The sequence below is a fragment of the Antechinus flavipes genome, chromosome 1, assembly GCF_016432865.1.
Source record: "Antechinus flavipes isolate AdamAnt ecotype Samford, QLD, Australia chromosome 1, AdamAnt_v2, whole genome shotgun sequence".
NCBI lineage: Eukaryota > Metazoa > Chordata > Mammalia > Dasyuromorphia > Dasyuridae > Antechinus > Antechinus flavipes.
In genome coordinates, this window is record NC_067398.1 from 350,126,876 (window position 1) to 350,146,926 (window position 20,051).

Below are 20,051 nucleotides of genomic sequence, written 5' to 3' on the forward strand. Positions count from 1 at the left end.
TCAGTTCCTCTTGTGTAGTGATGAAGAGAGCCACATACACACAAAGAGAGAAACATGGAAACACAACATAGCATTCTTACTCTTGTTATTTGCTTGCATTTTGTTTTCTTTCTCAGTTTTTTTTTTCCTTCTTGATCTGATTTTTCTTGCACAACAAGATAACTATATAAATATGTATACATATATTGGATCTAACATGTATTTCAACATATTTATCATGTATTGGACTACCTGCTAGCTAGGAGAGGGGGGTGGGGGGAAGGAGGGAAAAATTTGCAACAAAAGGTTATGCAAGGGTCAATGTTGGAAAAATTGCCCACGCATATGCTTTGTAAATAAAAGGCTTTAATAAAAAATTAAAAAAAAAAAAAAAAGAAGAAGAAGAAATAACCAGCAGAATGATTTCAGAGAAGCTTGGAGAGACTTACATGAACTGATGTTAAATGAAATGAGCAGAATCAGGAAAACATCACAAAGAGCAACACTGTGTGATGATCTGCTATGAATAACTTAGTCCTTCTCAGCAACACAATAATCCAAGAAAACTACCAAGGCCTATTCACATTCAGATAAAGAACTGATGGTCTCTGAATGCAATCTGAAGCATACTTTTTAAACTTAGTTTATTCTTTTTTTTCAGGTTTTTCTTTTTCTTTTGATTGGTTTCTTCTTTCACAATTGTGACTAATATGGAAATAGGTTTTACATAATAGCACAATTATAATCTATATCAAATTACTTACCATTTTAAGAAGAGGAGAAAAAAGGGAGAAAAACTAGAATTCAAAATCTTCTAAAAAATGAATGCTAAAAATTGTCTTGACATGAAAATACTATTAAAAAAAGAAAGTTATCAAATGTTTGTTCCAATTTCTAGTACATTTAACTACTATTTCTGTTGTGTTTTGTTTTTTACAAAAAAACATTAATCATGTTGAAACAAATAAATCATTTTCTAGGAGCCAATTTACTATTAGCAATTTACAAGATATAATTCAATAACATCTAAATAGGAGTTAAGCTGAAAGAGATTTTTGTCTCAAAGATATTTTTAAATAAATTCAAATGTTTCTAAATTTGACAAGAAAAAGAAATACTACTATGCAAAAGGGAAAAGGGGGAAAAGTATAAAATATCGTCAGCCCCCTCTTAGGAAGTGGCATAGTATAAATTCCAACTTATGGTTTCTTTTCTCCTTTGTACTATTCTATTCTTTGTATTCTTTGTACAATACTATACTCTGCTTTTTGCAAATATATTTCTAATTTCTGGCTATTGAGTTTTTTCAAACAATCTCTGATAACAAAATTTCATCACTGCAAAAACATAAACATTTCCCTAGTGTATTGTGATCAATTTAATCATGGTATTTTTTAACATATCTTAAAAATTCATACTGATACAAACTGAGAACTTTTGGGGGGAAGGGTTGGAAGACCCTTATGTAAATTGTGATCCCTTTGGGGGAAAGGGTGCTCCAGACTCTCAAACCCTCTGCCCCTGGGAGAGGCACATCTTCCTGTCCATAAGGAAAACTCCCAAGATAAGTTATCTCATTCAATTGGAAATTAGCTTGGCACATAGTCTCTCAAACTGCTTCCCAGCTCCAGGCCAAAACTAACCAGATATAACCAAGGAGTTGTCAACCTATCTCTGCAGAAGTCCTAAGAGGATTTTACCCACTGAAGAAGATATATTCTTCTCAGTGTAAACCCATCTTAACTAAATTCCTAATCAGGAGTTTGCCCACTAAGAAAGCCATCTTCTTAGCATACTGTTTTCTTAATATAAATAAACCCATTCTTGCCACAAAAAATGCTTGTATTTATTGGAGTTTGCAAATTCTTTCACAAAACCTTTGGCAACTAGCCAAAGAGATCCCATTGCTCTCACACCTCATCAGTACAGTCTAACCTCTGATGAGGTAAATGAAATGTATGAAATTTATCATCTATATATCATGTAGCACAGATCAAGAATTAGAAGGAGTCCCAGACATCAGAAGTAGGGTTTGAAGTAAAGTCCTCAGTATTCTTTGTGCTATATCATATAGATATGGAAATTACTATAAATTGCCATTCCCCACATTCCTCCACACAGTAATTAGAGATACATAAAAGAGTTTAGAGAAACTATAATTTCATTGCCAACTTTAAGATCCCAGGATTGCCCCTATGCCAAGAAGAAGCATCAGAATAGCATTTTAGTAAAGATGTTTCCTAAATATATAACTTTAATATTACCTCCAGGCATCGATCCTGCCATCTACGAGCCAGCATTTCTAGAAGTGGAGGTCTAAATTTATCCAATCCCAACAGGTCTGGAAGCATCACACAATGCATAGCAGCTAGCTGACTCCATCCTGTTGAAATATAAAAACAATATTAAAAACCTTTTCACTATGAGCACCAAAATCTAAAACAGGTGCATTTTAAGCAAATAAAAAATAGAGGTTCATGGTGTTATGGCACAGTTCTCTTTTATTGTCCTGCCTCAGTTTCCCTAATTATCCTGAGCCAGTCCTGACTCAGTTTCTCTATGTGTTCTGCCTCAGTTTATAACTCCTGTAAAACTTTCTCTTCTTCTTTATTAGACTATTTGATAAAGATAAAAGATCTTATGTTTTATAATATCAAAACGCCTTTCTCCATCCAAAGCTATCAGAACATGGATCATGACACCACCCTGTCAGCGTTCTGTTCCTACTCTCTGCACCCTGACTCTGCCCTTGCCTCAGTCTACCCCCTGAGTCTGAGCCATGTGTTATATGTCATTGAGAACTCGCATTGTTTGCTGGATCCATTTGGTCCCAGTAAATCTCTCCCTTTTAAATAAATTATTAAATATTCTCTAATCTCTATCTTGCCTCAGTTTCTCTGGCATTACAATGGGAATAGTCTGTGATATGCATTTTTTTCCAAAATTAGAGATATTATAAAGACATTCAAAATTCTGTTCAAAAATACATAAAATGTTTGTATAATGTCTAAAAGTCTTAAGTTAGTCTTTTAATGCCTATAAGTATTAATGATATCATAAGAAAATCCAAGTCATTTAACAAAATTCCCATATAAAATATACAGAATATGAAAACAAAATTGTAAAACATCACCAAAATGTAAATATAAGTAAAATAACAAGTTAGCATTGAAAAAACAGCTTCAAAAGAGTTTATAGGGCCTCCATGCAGCAATCAAAAACATGGGTATCTTTCAGTTTAAATATAGCTACCAGTGTGGCTAGTATCTATGGCAAAAGGTAATTCATTCCTGTTGTGTCAGGAGTTGTTATTTAACATGGCTAATAATCCTCTTTCTTAGACTGCCAGAATTGCAGGCCTTGAGTATTCATATTAGAAATAAGTAAAGAGAGCACTAACTTTGTAGAAGTTAGTTAGTTAGTTCAGAAACTCAAATGTTTCTGAAAACAAATGCAACTTGAAAAATTTAAATCCTAGTAAAAATTGTATGAATGGCAATCTGTTGAAACTGAAGGAGGAAGAAAGTTACTCTTTTTCAGCATTCTAGTTCACACAACAGATTTTTGTTATTTGAAAAGATGTATCTTTTGATGATCTATTAAAACATCAATGTACTATATGACTAAAATATTCAAAAAATTATTTAATTAAGTTCACATCTTTTGTCCTTGTAAATATTACTAACTTGAGTTTCAGGTTTTATCATTTAAAGTATAAAAGCACTATTTAAAGTCATTGTCTTGAAATACTACTAAAGGTATTTTCAATTGCCTCTAAAGGGCAACTTTCACATTCATAAGAAGTCTTAAACATATATATAGATGCTTTGAAACAAACAATTCTTCCACAACTTGGAATATTTCTTTACAAGGTTCATGTTTGTAAACAGGAATTTGAAATATCTGACAAATTATTTTTTTCAGTTAGATACAAACATCATTACTTATTAATAAGAAAAAAATGAAAGGTTTTTTGGCATAGTTGATAAAAACATGGTCTTGAAGTCAGAAAGATCTGGATTCCAACTCTTTTCTTCTGACCCTTCTTGGTTAAGTGACACTGAGCACATTATTTAACTACTCGGCATACCAAGCAATCCTCTAAGACCTTACACCATGGCATAGTTGCAGACCTCATCAAAAGTTTCTAAAAACAAGGAAATCATAAGGCCAGTCCCTCCCCTCCCTACCAAAAAAAAAAAAAAGTGAGGAAAAAATTGTGCTTAAATGTCACAAGAACCTGTGGTCAGATCTTTTTTTTTTTTTTTTTTTTTTTTTTTTGGGGGGGGGGGGGGCGGGGTGCCAGTGGGGAGTCACACAATATTTTATTATGACCACAATTTTCCCATTTAACATTAATAATTTTTTCATCTTTCAAAATATAACTATGATAGGGGCTCTAAGTAAATTACTAAAGGCTATTCCCTCTTTATATACAGTATTACCACATTTTTGATAGCAAACCCAAAACGGATTCACACCCTTCAGTCTTCATTCTTTTGTTTTCATATGATCCGTTCAATTGTTAGAGATTGAATAGTATTCCTTTGTTTCTAACTGATTTTACTTTTACTAAAGTGTCCAAAATGACAAATTACATCTAAGATACTAGAAATCCATCCATTTTACATTGTACAATCTGATGAAATTTTAGAACCACAAAGGAATGGATCATCAAGGACTTCAATGGGATTTTGAAGGCAGAAGAGTGCAAATGACGCTTACCTGGTTCTTGGAGAAAACATGAGGTTAACCTTACACAAATTATGAGGAAAATATTTTTGTCTTCTTTCTGCTACTAATCTACCTACATAAAAATAAAAAACCTATAAGAGGCCCTTTTGGAGGTTTGTAAAGTTTCAAATCCTGTGTATATAGGAGCTATTATATCAGTTCCACAAGTAAAGTAGAAAAAGGAATGAGTGACTCCTAATCAGCACAAAATGATAAGGGATTATACAGTCACTCATCTGAAGAATTTGATAAGAGTAAATACTAAATTATTAGACTATTCATTTAACTCTCATCAAAAATTCCACCCTAAAACAAAAACAAAAAGTGTATATTTAACTAGTTAACTAGTTAACTTAACTGATTAAGCCTACAATGAAACAGCTTTACCAATTCTAAAACCAGAGAATATGTAGCAAAGAAAAACATAAATCGAACTGTACCTACTTTCTCATATTTTTGTGCTTCCACAGTAGAAATTCTTGTTGTAATTTGGCTCAAAAAAGTCTTCAAATAAAATTAAATTCATGACAATAATGAGTATCAATATATATATTAGCAAACAATGTCACAAAAAAAAAGGAACATGAGGATCCCAGAAATAAAGAAGATGAATGTATAAATTAGATAAAAGAACCATGTCATACTAAGATAAAGCATAAGTTGAAAGAATAGGATAAGTTGTTAGAAACTTAAGAGGAAATACCTTCATTTACTAAGAAACAGGCATGTAAAGCAGGAGTAGGAGCAGGGTCAGAACCAGAGTGATCAGTATCAGACCGAGCGGAAACGACAGGTGCAGCAGCTTGCAGAGGAAATAGAAGAAATAAAGAGGAAGAGAAATTGAGGCACAGCTGTTTCTGAAAAAATAGCTCAGTATTAGTAAAGAATGAAAAAAAAATTAAACAGGCAAAAGCCATGATGAATGTAGAACTGAAAAATGATTTTTTTTAAAAATCAGAAATATAGAATAAAGAAGAGATGGGGGAAATATTAATTTTCATCAAACAGAAATCATAAAATATTTTAAATATCAAACTCCAAAACTTACTTTTAATATATAACAAATACACATAGTCAAAAATCACTAAGTCTAAGCACCTCTAACTTAATCAAGAAAAGACAATAAAATTTTCAAATAGCAAAAATTATACTGTTAAAAAATAAAATAAAATGTTTGTTTTACTCTAAAATATTCTTATATTATTCAACTATTTGAATTAAAGTGGAGAGGAACAGGATCTAATCATTTAGAAGAGCTAATATGGTTTTAGAATAGCTTATTTCCTAACAATTCAAATTATTCTGAAATATCTAAAACATATTTTTATGAAATATATTCATTTACATTACATGGAAACTACAATAATTAGATACCAACTTGCAAAGAATGTAAATAGAGTTATACTAAGGAAATATTTACATAGTACTGTCTTCGTTATATTTCTTTTTTTAATAAAGTTCCTTTGACACACAAACCAAAGCTTTAGAAACCAAGTAGTGGGAACTATGTAATTCTTAATGTAATCACAGAAAAAAACAAATAACATATTTTATTTTATCACTAACAAACCTTGACTAAAATTATCATATGAAAAGGGAAAAGGACCTTATGGCACACACATTCTATGACAGGGGTCAATGTTTAGATTTAGAGGTCACCATTTGACACTTCCTTCCTATGAAGAAATTACCATATGTCATGCACAAGCATCTTCAAATGAATCCCTTTTCTTTATTTTGTCACTGAACTGTAGCAATAGGTTCAAGCTCCTGACCAGATTATGCATTGTCTTCTGACTGGTATGTTTGCTTTGCGTGCAGTGAACTGCTTTTTGTCACCATGGGACATCTGCATGAAAACTACTTTGTCATAATTTCCACATGGATGCATCATAATATCAATTTGGTACACACATCTAAGGACTACAGCCTAACTAGAAAAGTCTGTCCAATTAGACAAAAGTAAGTGTATCTGAGAAAGCTCATATAAAAAAGTTCATCTTACATAAGTGAAATTAAAAACTGTCTAGAAAAAAGACAATTTTTTAAAAATTTCACTTATGTAAGATGAACTTCTAGAAAAAAGAAGGGACAATCTTTTCTTTGACTTTAATTTAATCTACAGAAAAAATAAGGGCTGCCTTTAACCATATAATTTATAAAATCTAATTTTCCAAAGTGACACATTTAGTCTAAAAAGTGCACTTGTTCTTCAAACTCTTTTCTCCAAATATCATGACATAGCCTAAATCTAGTGACAATGAGTTCAGAGATAACATAAGCCCTGGTGGCAGAGGGAATTAGCGGTTTCTATGCCTCAGCTCATGTCCGTTCCTGCTGTTGTGGCATAAGGAAGCCTGGCCAGGGGCCTTGCTCTTGATGCTACTTTTGCTGACTCCCAAGCACTTTGGACATTCCATTATTTCACTAAGTAAGAGAAAAACTACTCCCCTTAAAAGGTGTGACACATTCTTTTGTCCTATTCCCCAAATTCATAAAGTATAATGGAGTAGGAGAAGAAGGGGGTACAGTACCTACATAAATAAGCAGGAGTTGGGGAATTATTGTTTCATGTCAGATTAATTAAAACCAACACTGACAACTATGCAAAACAGAATATTTATATCAAGACTCTCCTTTTCTTTTATGTATTCTATGTCCCTTAAAAGGGAACTTAGGCTATATTCTAAGTCAAATTTAATTGCAAAATATTGAAAGTATCTTAAAAGGATAATGGGCATTGTATTGTATCTGTAGTTACAAATGAAAAGTTACAGGAAATTCTACAAAATCTGTAATTATTGAATTCATTAGCTTTTCTGATAAATTTTCTGGTCATTATAAATCAAGAAAATATTATTAAAACAAAGTAACTAACTTAAATATTGTCTAGCATGAAGTATGCTTTTCAAAATAAGAAAGTTCTGCATCACCTTAAACAATCTTCAGGCTGACTAACCATGGTCATATATGCAGTTAAATGACAAAGATGGAACTTAAAACTAGGACTTTTAACTTATATTACACAACTTATTAAAGATTTTGTTTTCCTAGAATGGAAAGATTATATTACAGATATCTGTCCTTCCTGAAAAGGGTTAGAAAAATATTTTAAGTAAAATAATCTTGAGAAGGACCCAAAGGCCTTTGTTTTAGATGAGGATCCAGCACTATCATTACCTACATTTTGTCAGAATTGTCTCTTAAATTCTGTTAATTAGTTTCCAAAATATTACAGTTAAAAGAAGACCAAATATTTTCTAGTTATTTTCTAGTATACCCATTCATTTTAAAGATGAGGAAACCAAAGACCAGAGAAGTTAAGTGATTTTCCCCAAGTTACACAGCAAACTCCCAGAAAAGGGGGGAGCCAGATAGGGCCCAATTAGTCCTTCTTAAAACAAAAAAATCTTTGTCTTTCTCAAATTTTACTTTTACATGAAAAATATCAAATCCATGTTAGATGGAAATATTTATGTGTATCATATGTAATTTATTATACAAAATCATTTGATATCTATGATTCCTTTCTTTTTCAAAGGGGGGAGAATATTTGGTTTTTATTATAAACTCCATTTTTTACTGGCATTATACTGCAAATAAGACATTATAAGAATGTAATGTTTTTAAAGTATTGTAAGAATTAATATTTTAAAAAACATATATCTCTCAGCAAAAAGGTACTCTGTATATTAGTTGAAACATGTCAGCCTAATAATCAATGACCAGAGACATCCATAATGTAAATAAAATAAAATGAATACAGAAAAAATGAGAAATGAAAACTGCATCAGAGGAGTCAAGAAGCACTATTAATGAAAAAAAGAAATACTAGTCCATTTAGATAATAAAAAAAATTTTAATTGACAGGAAGAAAGTGATTAAGAAAATAAAAATTTTTTAAAACAATTTTTCCCAGCTTGGCATTTCAAAATTTTATAATAATGATTAATAACTTAAACAAAATCTGAACATGGCAACCATCTTGGTACTTTGGAAATTATAGGGAAGAAAGGTATAAAGAACCTAGGGGATTCTGTAAAAGTAATTTGATCCTACTTATATATTATTTTTAATTTTCTGCAGTGGATGTTGTGATGACCATATTACCTTAGAATCAGCCGGAGTCAGGATAACCAAAAGTCCTTAGTTTTTATTCTTGGTCTTACGGGTAGGATTGAATAGAATGGAAGCAGAATCTTTGTGACCTTCTTCTTCCTCATCTACTGCCAAAGTGATCCTGGCTCGTCTTACTCCACCCCCTAGTCCCTCCTACAATTCTCTGTATATACCAATTATTGAGCCAGCACAGAATAGTGGGAAGAGCCATTCCCCAAGCACATGCCCACAGAGTATTGTCCAATTGGTAATTATCCTTAAGTGCTCAAACCGACCTCAGTGCATCCACTCAAAAGTTTCTGCCCTCTACAGATGTGTCATTAGCAATGCAAATATGAAAGCAATATTTAACTATTTATAAATTTCATTTTTGCATGGAATGCCATCAGATCTGGTAGGCAGAGGGACTTTCCCACTAACCTTTTAAAAGAAAACTAAGAATTAAGGAAAGACTATCAATTCTACTTCTATTTAATTTTTTTCCCCTAATGCCTATCTTTTTATATAAGTGGCCTCTGGACTGCAGCATTTCTTTTAAAAAATCAAGAGTTTCTTTGTATTTTGCTCATAATAGGAATTTAAATGAATATCCATTTATCTATCCAAATTTAATTTCTGGTTCTTGGTACTTATTGTTACACAAAGCAACTATAGCTAAGCCTTCATTAAAAAGTTAAACGGCAAAACCCAGCATTCAAAAACTCCTTCATTAAAAAGACACTTTCCAAATCCTAAGAATTAAGGATATTCCCAAAGGTTTCATTAATTTAAGAAAAAAAAAATATTGCTTAACACAAAAGTATAATGACCTAAAAGGATTACCTTTCAAAAGACATTTACCTTTCCCACCTTACCACACTAACCCTGCTCCTTCTCCTCACTCTTGATGTCTAGCATTCTTAAAGAAACCCAAATTCTTTAATCTTTAAGAGCTTCATTTGCCTTTATACCTAGTCATGATCTCATGAGCCATAACTTTAATAATTCATTAGCCATGGTAGAATCCCTTCTTCCTCCTTATCTTTGGGTAACTCTTGCAATCCAATTCCCCATTCCTAGGCTTAAACCCAATTGAAGAAAGTCAAGAAAGAAAAGTAATGCTGTCCATAACAAATTTGTAGTATCTAACTCCAATAAGTTACCCATTATCATTTGACAAGCTTTCTCTACTCTACTTTTATTAACTCCATATCTTACTTTATCATAACTAGTCCAAACCATTTCTCTTCAAGTACTGTAAGATTTCAGCAGATCCATCCTCCAATATATAGTAAATAGATTAACATCCTATTTCAACAAGGACATTAAAGGCCAAGAGATGAGAGTTCTCTTCTATCCTCTTTTCCAAAGCTCAAAATTTCTTATCTACTCTTTTCTCCTACTATCACAGAGGATAAGCTATATATTCTCTGGACTTAAAGTTGATCCCATCCCATACTCTTGCTTTTTCCAGGATCTTGCTCCAACAAATTGTCTTCTCATGAATCTTCAATCTTTCCCTCTCCACTGATTTCTTTTGACGTATAAACACACTCAATTTCCCCCAAAAGTGACAACAACAACAACAAAAAAATGCTTTTCTTTCTTTTCTCTACCCCATGCTAATTCCATCAGATCTTTTTGGCTCTTTAAAACTTATAAGAAAAGTTGTCTACAGTAAAAGTCTCCATTTTATCGCCATCTATTTTGTCTTCACCTTCATGCATTTTGAACTTAATTTCTATAACAGATCAGAAATGACCTCTTAACTCTGGGAGATGACTACCATTACATAGAATTCCCAATCCCTATATTTTTATTTTCTTCATAGGCTAGTAGTATACTATTTTAAAGTCCAATTCTTTTTGTACAGCAAAATAACTGTTAGGACATGTATACTTATATTGTATTTAATTTATACTTTAACATATTTAACCATCTCCTGACTCTCTTTCTTCTCTAAACTACTAATTTTCTTCCAACTCCTTAAGATGATGAGTGTTCTATTATTGGTTAGTTTCTCTGTCTACATTAGGGGTTCTTAATCTTTTTTTTTTTTTTTTGGTCATAAACCCTTTGGTAATTTGATGGAAGTCCCTGGAGCTCTTATCAGAACAATGTTTTTAAATATATAAAATATATATATATCTATATATATATATATATAGGATTACAAAGGAAACAAATTATATAGAAAGCATGATCAAAATATTTTTTAAACAAATTCAATGACTCCAAGTTAAGTAACTGAATCCTCCACTCTTTTCTTTGGGAATTTCATTCACTTCCAATACCTTAGCTAATAAATTTATGTAGATAATTCCTAGATATATAACTCTAGCCTCATTACCTCTTCCAAGTTTCATATCCATGTTTTCAAATTCATGTGGGAAACATCCACAGAGATACTATAAAACTTATCTTCTTGCCTTATCCTGTTCCTCTATTTGATTTCACAACTTCCGTCATTTGTTTCATCCAGTCCTCTACATTGGTTTTATACAAATTTAAAACATCATCAGAACTGGATTCAGGATTATAACTATGAGAAGGATATAAACATCTTGACTATGTGTATCCAAAAAAGACATGAATGAATTTCCTCGAGATCTAGAACCATAAGAGACTGCTGTCATCAAAGTTCACCAGACTAAAAAGGACAGTTGTAACCTAAACATTAACTTGAATAATGCCTAACTTGGGCCCTTGTTATCTCTAAATACTGACATGCCCATAGAAAGAAGCAATAGGAAACTTGGGGATTCTACATCCCTTAGTCTGAGTTTCTAGTGATTTTATACAATGTAATAAGTAAGAAGACACTTCCCCACTTACCATCAGAGTAGTTGAAGTCAAACCTGATTTTGAAAACTGGGGTATACACTTATACTTAAAACTTTCAATTTCTGTATTATGCAATGGTAATATCCTTGTGGTTAAAGAAGCAGCATCAATATTCAAACACACTTTATCTTAATTTAAAGTCTAATGCCAAGTTTAGCATCAACTATCAAGCTTCATCATTAATATTGCTTAGTCCCAAATTCTGAAGTAGTGCTGTACTAAATACTTAATTCTTATTCAGTATAATCTACTGAATATTTTCTACACAATAGAATGATTTTAGAAAAATGGCAAGTTTGTTTTATAAAGCATCAACTAAAGTTCTGCTTACACTTTACTTGTCTAGGCCTAGTATTTAATAAGCATAAAATTACGCAAACCTAGATTTTTCTTGTATGATAGGTATATAGATAGATAAATAAATAGATAGATAGAAAGATAGACAGATAGATAGATAGATAGATTAAAAATCTACTTCAATCAGTTGTTATAAGAATCAAAAAGTGAAAGTACATTTAAAAAATCTGAAAAAAAAAAAAGGGAAGCACCTAAAAATTTTAAGGGACTACCATTATTCTAATATAAATCTAATTACTTGAAATTCAACAACAACACTAGCCCTTCAATGTTTTATTCAAAAAAATTTCTAAGACAAACAATTAGCTGGTAAAAGCTAATTCACTATTTCTCATGAATTTAAATCATCTTACCCCACTTCTAAATATTTATTTTGTTCTTCACGACACAGAAGTGTCTGGTTAATATCTCTTTGCAATAAAGCTCCCTAAATTTGTTTATAGAGCAGTGAAGACTTATCTATATTATCTCTGGTCTCAAAAATAAATTTAAGTACTTTCAGCCCAGAAAATGCATACTTATGTAGATTTTAAGGCAGCTTCCACAACTAACTCTAGATGTATAACATTGATTCAATATAACTATTTAAATAACTGCAGAAATATGGGTTTATATGCACTTCACCAAAGTGAATATAAGGAAGAAGAAATTATAAATCACAATGAAAACAAAAGAGATGAACTGGGTAAAATTGAAAGATAATGTTAAAATATTCTAACTGCTAAATGTAGAATCAGAGAACAATTCAAAAGCTCAATTCCATTTGAAAGAGACCACTGCATTCTATAATATCATCCAGAAATGTCTTAATGTCTGACCCTAATGACTTTAGACTGGATGTCTGTGGACTTTACTGCCAGAGACAGGGATCTGAGAAGCAAGTGGGTGTTTTACTGCTCAATGTTATCCAAATGGAAAATGTTGACCTTATTGCCTAAAATGAATGCTCTGAAAAGTCTCAATTCTCAATGCCCTTCTCAGTGCTCTCAACACTCAATTCTTTGCCAAATAAAAGCTATATTAAAGTCTCAGCACTCAGCCATTTGCACCAACAGAAAATGGACTGACTTGACCAGGTCAGCCAACTCAACACCAGCAGGTTGGTGGCATGATTGATACAAAGTGAACATGTCACAAACTGCTGTTGAAGCACTCTCCAAAAATCTGCTGCTGTTGCAAGAATGAAAAATAAGTCAAAGAAAAAAAAAACATTTACTAGAAGAATATTTTTAAAACTCTTTAAAAGCAAAAGGTCTGATATGAGCCTTTAAGCTAATTAAATGAAAGACATTACAATCTACTATTCTTTTGATGTATATATCTCTTAAAAGGTATTTTAATAAAATTTTAAAATGAAATGGGAAAAGTGCTTGCCTTCTAAAGTGTCATTCTCTGTGAGGGTTTTTTTTTTTTTTTTATCCTGCTGTTTAGTGATTCAAGCTTAAGCTAAAAACTTTCCCTTACTAAATATTCAGATTTTTTTTTTAAATAGTAAGTCATAGGGATTTTAATCCCTTTTTTATTTAACACTGAATAAAAAAAATCTTCAAGTTTAATCAGAAAATTTATGTATTAACTGAAACACTCTACATATGAAATAAAATTAAAAATCGTACTTTGGGGAGAAAATTCCTATTTTGAAAGCTTCAATAAAATTTTCTGAAACAATACATGAAAATAATTTTGCCTGAACAAAAAGAATATTTCTCTTAAAACATAATGAAAAGAAATATATGTAGTTACTTTCAGGCTTGATGTTTTACAAAAAATTTAATAGATTCTCTCTCTTTAAAAAGTAAAAAGAAGCTGAAATATAAAGACAAATGGTGAACTATACTTTGTAAGAAAAGTATAAAAATGTAATGGACTCTACAATAAAAAAACTCCACTACTTTATTGATTAGCTTTTTCTCTCCAGATTATAGAATTTTTTAAATGTGAACAAAACATTTCTAGGGAAAGGAAAAAAAAAAAAAAAAACAAGCATCTGGTGCAAATACTTCAAAAATCTTTTTATTCCATCAAAATGTGAAGATTCTTCACCTTCCCAGATTTCAGTTCCTCTAAAACACAGTAGATGGTCTTGAAAGTTTTAAGACTGAAAAAATCCACTACTCTAAGGCAAATTTGGTTATAAGTTTTCTCAGACTTTTAAGTCTGAGTAACTGACAAGTAATTGACAAATAGATATATCACTGAGCCTCTATAAGCAAAGCCTTTCCAATTTGAAAGGCAGTGCCAGAGTTTGTATAGTGCTGGCACAGCCTAACAAAAGGAGAATTACAATTAATCAACATTGTGAGGCATCAAAGAGGTTTAGTGAAGTATATACTACATAAAGTACAAGGACTGGCAGTCTGGAAAATCTAAATTTTAACATTTCTTTAGAAACTTCTTAGTTGTGTTATCCTTGACAAGTCATTTAACCTCTTCATATCAAATATATCATCTATAAAATGGCCATAAAAATTGTACCTGCCTCATAGTATGGTTGTGAGGATCAAATGAAACAATATTTGCAAACTTTATAATAATTTATAATAACAATTATATCATTACTGTTATTTTTATTAATAATAACCAATTATTATTATATAATAATATTATTATAAATGAATATGAAATTCCAACTATCTAAAATAATAATAATATTTATACAAATTATAATTCTAAGTAGGTTTTAACTGTTTCCAAAAGGCTCACAAGGCTTATTATGACAAGTTTCATTCTCAATCTGAAAAGCCTCAAAAGAGCAACTTAAAACAGTTTTAATTTTTTTAATGTAAAAGAATAAATAATAAATTATAAATTAAAAGAAAAATTTATCAACAAAGAAAATAAAAGCTACACCAAATACAGTTAATTCTCAATTAACTTAACAAAAGATATAAGGCTACAGAATCTAAATAAGCTTATAAAACTAAAAGTCATTTAGAACTATAGAACATTAAAACTGAAAGGAATTATGAAACCATCCTACATGTTACACAAATAACATGAAATTCAAAGAAATAATGACTTATCCTAGGTCATTAAGAGGAATTAAACCTAGAACTTCTGATTCAAGCTCAGTGTTTTTTTTCTTCTTTGTAATCTCAGTACTTAGTAGACGATAGGTACATAGTAAGCACTTAATAAATATTTGAAGATTGTTAATTCACTATAAAAAATTACTGTACTGAATGGAACTCTGGATTTCTATAACATTTTAAAACACAAATAAAATATAAATATAACCTATAGATTGAGATACACTTTCAATTCAGTTCATTCTATTAGAAATAAGGTGTTTCTATTTATGTATATCAAGTCATAGACCATAAAATGAAATGTTGGAATGAGTTGGCCACTTGTCAATTACTATGTAAATCATATTTTTAACTGCTATCTTAATTGCCCAAATTTTTATCTGGAATATATAAACTTTTCTCTCCTTTTTTAACAATCAGAAACAAACTAAATTTATCATTATATATAATCTACAACATCTCTTAGTTTCTAAAGCTGAAATGTCAAATCATTTACATAAAAAAGTCAACTTTACCTTGTTTAATCTGTCCTTGAACAACATTACTGGAAGTTGGAGGGGAACCCTTCACTTTGGAAAAGTCTGGGGTGCTTGGCCTAGGTGGCCTTTAAAAAAAAACAGATACATAATAGTTAAATTTTATGGTAGTAAACAAATTAATTAAATATTTGTGTCATTTAAAAAATAAACATGTGGAATATTTTCACATTTACTATAATAAAAATTTAAATATAGTCAGCATGCATCAAATGCTGACAAAAATGCAAATTTGGTATAAGGAACATTTGCTTTGTCTGTAAGCTTAAAATCTAGTTAAAATAGCCCATAATACTGTCAATGATTATATACTGTCCACAGAGAAGAAATATTTAAAGATTCTTAAAGCCCTACCATTCAAAAACATGGCTCTATTAAGAGAGCAGTTGATAGTATTACCAATAAATTTAAACAACAACAACAACAGGAAAATAAAGAAGGGGGTGGTGAGAAAGAGAGAATCCGACAGAGAGACAGAGATAGAGAGTGAGACACAGGTAGAAGCAGATACACTGTGGTATAACAGACAGAGAATTGGGTTCAAACCGTATCTATTACACATAAAGCCTGTGTGACTCTGGGCAAGTCACTCTACCTCTCAGTGTTTGAGGCAACTCTATAAGGCTAAAATTTGCCAGCCTGCAGTCGTAGGAAGTTCATGAAAGCACAGGCAAACCTTTAGTCTTCAAATTAATAAAATGAAAATTTTAGATTAGCTTGCAGAGAACAAAAGAAGGGTTTGAGAAATTGGGGTTTTCTTTCATATCTACATGAAAATATGTAACTACATGACATTGATTGAGCTTCATTGCATAGAAAAAGCTTTTTTCCCCAAAAGAGCTTTTAGTACTCCTTAATAAATTCCTAATTATTGTTTAAAGCACTATTATACTTTACATGAAAATCTAAAGCAAATCATTGAGTAGGAAAAGATACACAATAAAAGCAATCATGCTAACTAGATTTAGCATCTTGAATTGAATTTTAGTGGAAACATTTAGCAAGCAGGAATTCCATAGTATTAAATCAAGAGCTGACCTTAAAATGTCATTATTAATAAAATCTACAGATAAAATCTATTCTCTTCCATATCAAAAAGCTTGTTGCTAACTATTTTAGTTGATATAATTTTGTCCAATTTGTTCTTACAACTTGAGGAAAACAATAAGTATCAAGAACATAACTAAAAGATTTCTTTATATATATATGTCTCTGAATAGCATAGAAAAGTTCTAATCAGAGGCAAAATGGATTTTGTTTTGAAAAAAAGCACAAATGAAATTGGAACAAATGAAATTAAATCAGTCAACCATTGTCACACCTGACAGGGCCCTTCTTCATATGATCACCAATAAAAGTTGCATTGGTCATACTCATTAAGGTGTTTGCCAAAGATATAATAGATAGAAGGTGCTGAGTGGTAACAGCCCGGGATACTCCATAGGTTCCTTTTCCTACTCCATCTGTGGTTGAGAGTTTTCTTTCCCCTTCTGGTTTTCCACAGGATGGCTTACATATAGGCTGGTTATGACCAGGAAGCATCAATGACATGTGGCCTCCTCTTGACAGAAGACCAAAGGAGACTGTACAGTGGGGTTTAAGCATTCCAAGACGGTCAAGACAAACTTCATCTAGAACTTCATTCAAACCCCAGGCATGAAGACAGGACATAAACAACTTGGCAGTATCCATTGTTAGGTTATACTCTAATAAAGTCAGTGGCTTAGATTTGCTAGATCGATACTCTGGATCACTTTCTTCTCTCTTCTGCCTCAGTATCTCCTCGTCCTCATCTTCATCATCAAGAAGATGCTCCTTTATGTTCTCTTTGATTGTTTCTTTGACTTGCTGGAAGAGTACGGCAGCTCTTTTGCCAGTCAGGAAAGAGCCCCCTTTGTCAGCACTGCCTGATGCTTTATGCAAACTCTCTGGGGAAATAAGGGCAGTATTCGGCCTAGAGGCTTCTTCAGTCAGTAGCTGAATAATCAAAGCTTCCACATCAAAGAAGAGCACATGTATGTCCGGATCTGTTAGGTTAGTCTTTATTGCTTGAACCATTAGAGAATTATGAGAATATTTAGGTAAATTTCCCTGCAATAAAAAGTTTAAAAAGATAGTTATAATTAAAGCATCTTTTAATGTCAATATATCAAATCAAACAAATAGTAAAAACAAGAAATTTGAAAGTGCATTAAACTAGCTTATTTATAAAATTCTAACTATATACCAAATTCCCCAATATTTGATCACTGAAATATTACAAATATAGATTTATTTGGTAGAAATAGAAAATGCTATGCTCAAACATAAACTCAACACAAAGAAATTCTCAATTCCTATGAAGCTACCAAGAATCAAATTCTTCACACACACACACACACACACACACACACACACACACACACACACACCTCTCTCTCAGCATTTTATTTAAATTTCTCACAGCATTCATGTAACTAGAGGAAATAATTTATTTCTACCTTACATAGCAGAGAAAGTATACTATAATTGTTCACACTACAAATCAATCAAGATTATCTGAATTTCATTCTTCTAATAAGGTAAGTCAGTATTGAAAAAGAAATAATTTCTAGAATTTTAATTAATTTACCAAGAAAAACAATCCAAACTTAATCTTTATTAATAATTAATTTCAGAAGTCAATAAGAGATAAACCCAAGATTATTTTGGCCTACAATTAATCATTGTGCACATATATTGTGTGCACATACAGATGTTCAAGCATATATATCACCATTTGACATACCTACTAAAGACACATGAGAAATACAAATAATTGTTGAATTACAGACAAATAATGTAGGTACACACAGAACAGCATATATAGGTCACGACTAAAGATCTGTATCAACTTGTTAATAAGCTAATTTTAGGTCAGGCAGGAAGGGCATATGCCAATAATCCCTGTTATGAAGGAGACTAAGGCTGGCGGATGGCTTGAACACAGAAGCTCTGAACTGCCGTAAAGCTAAAGCCAATCAGGGCACCTATATAAAAGCTGACAACAATATGTAGTGAGCCTTTGGGGGTGAGGGAGACTATGAGGCCATCAGACTGCCTAAGGAGGAACCAGCTTATATAGAAAATGAATCAAGTCAAAGTATCAGTACATCAGGACCCAAAGTGAATCTATAATTTCAACCCAGGCAAGATGAGGAGACCTAGTCAGTCAAGTCTTCATACAATCACAAATGAACAAATGAATGTTAAATAGTTGAGCAAATAAATGAAGATAAATAAAACAAGCTGTTCTTAACATTAGCTAGGCAAGAACAATAACTGTCAACATAAAATTGAAAAGAAGAAAAATCTATCTGCAAGTTGCAAGAGTTTTTTTTTTCTCCCTATATTCAAAATTCTTTTCAGGATAAAAGAATAAAAAAGCATCTATATTGTTAGAATATTTATTTATAATTTAAAAATCAAGAAATTTTCCCTAAAAATCACTGACAAACCATAAATAACTCAGAAAGTAAAGGTTTAGGGACAAAACAGTTAAAGACATAGGTAGACACCTTCGGAATTGTTTGTTCTAGTCGTCCTGCTAAAATCCCCCATTTCATTCATCTCAACAGTTCTGGATTTGCCAATAATTTCTTTATCAGGTCAACCTCTCCTCTCTAGATAGTACCCAAGAGACCCATCTATGTGCCAGGATACCTGAAAAGTTGCCTGATGTCTTAAGATCTTGATATGTGCATATGATCATCTAAGACTCCTTTTATTTAAATTCCTGAAGGCTACTAATCATATAACTGATACAAACTATACTTAGAATTGAAGAGGGAAAAACAAACCTAAAAATTAGAGAGAAAAAAAGAAACAAGAATGGGGATAAAAAAGAGGGAGTGACTGAGGGATAAAAGGATCAAAAAAAAAAAAGATACTAAGAGAAGAGCATCAGAATCCAATTAAAAAAGAAATCATATCCATATGCTCACTTATTTAAACATTGGTTACATATTAGAAAATAGTAGTCACACTACTAAAATAAATATCTCTACTTATGAAAACTTTGAAGTCAACAATACTAAGGCAAGTTCTTTAGGAAATGACATACTACTATTTCTATTACAAAATGAGAAATAATAAAATTAAAGAGAAATACTTTATTATATATTTCCAGCCCTGCCTTGAAACTTATCCTTCGACATTACCTTAAGATATTAGAAAGCTGATTAGGAATTATATAACATTTGAAGGAGGGCAAAACAAAGGTTTTGTATGTACCAAATTATGTTTTTAAGACACAAGCCAAGACTGATCTACAAGGACTTGAGGATCATAGACTTAAATCTGGAATGGACCTCAAAAGCCATTTAATTTAACTCTTCATTTCACAGATGAGGAAACTGCAGCCCCCAAAAGTTCAGATTTCTTACCAAAGGTCACAAAGTTTTTAAGTAATAAAAAGAGGACTGAACACAAGTCTTCTAATTCCAAAGTCAGTCCT

The 20,051-nt window shown here is 31.5% G+C and overlaps 1 protein-coding gene across 1 annotated transcript in view; it reads right to left on the reverse strand.

Moving 5' to 3' along the window:
• The window catches only part of WDR7 (WD repeat domain 7), a 500,592-nt gene that overhangs the window by 364,471 nt on the left and 116,070 nt on the right, over window positions 1–20,051 (reverse strand). Inside the window, exons 15-18 of the mRNA XM_051969585.1 lie at window positions 16,899–17,668; window positions 15,557–15,645; window positions 5,417–5,515; window positions 2,244–2,362 (exon numbers count right to left, since the gene is read on the reverse strand). Coding sequence (XP_051825545.1) covers window positions 2,244–2,362; window positions 5,417–5,515; window positions 15,557–15,645; window positions 16,899–17,668 — 1,077 coding nt within the window. The remainder of the gene's footprint in view (window positions 1–2,243; window positions 2,363–5,416; window positions 5,516–15,556; window positions 15,646–16,898; window positions 17,669–20,051) is intronic.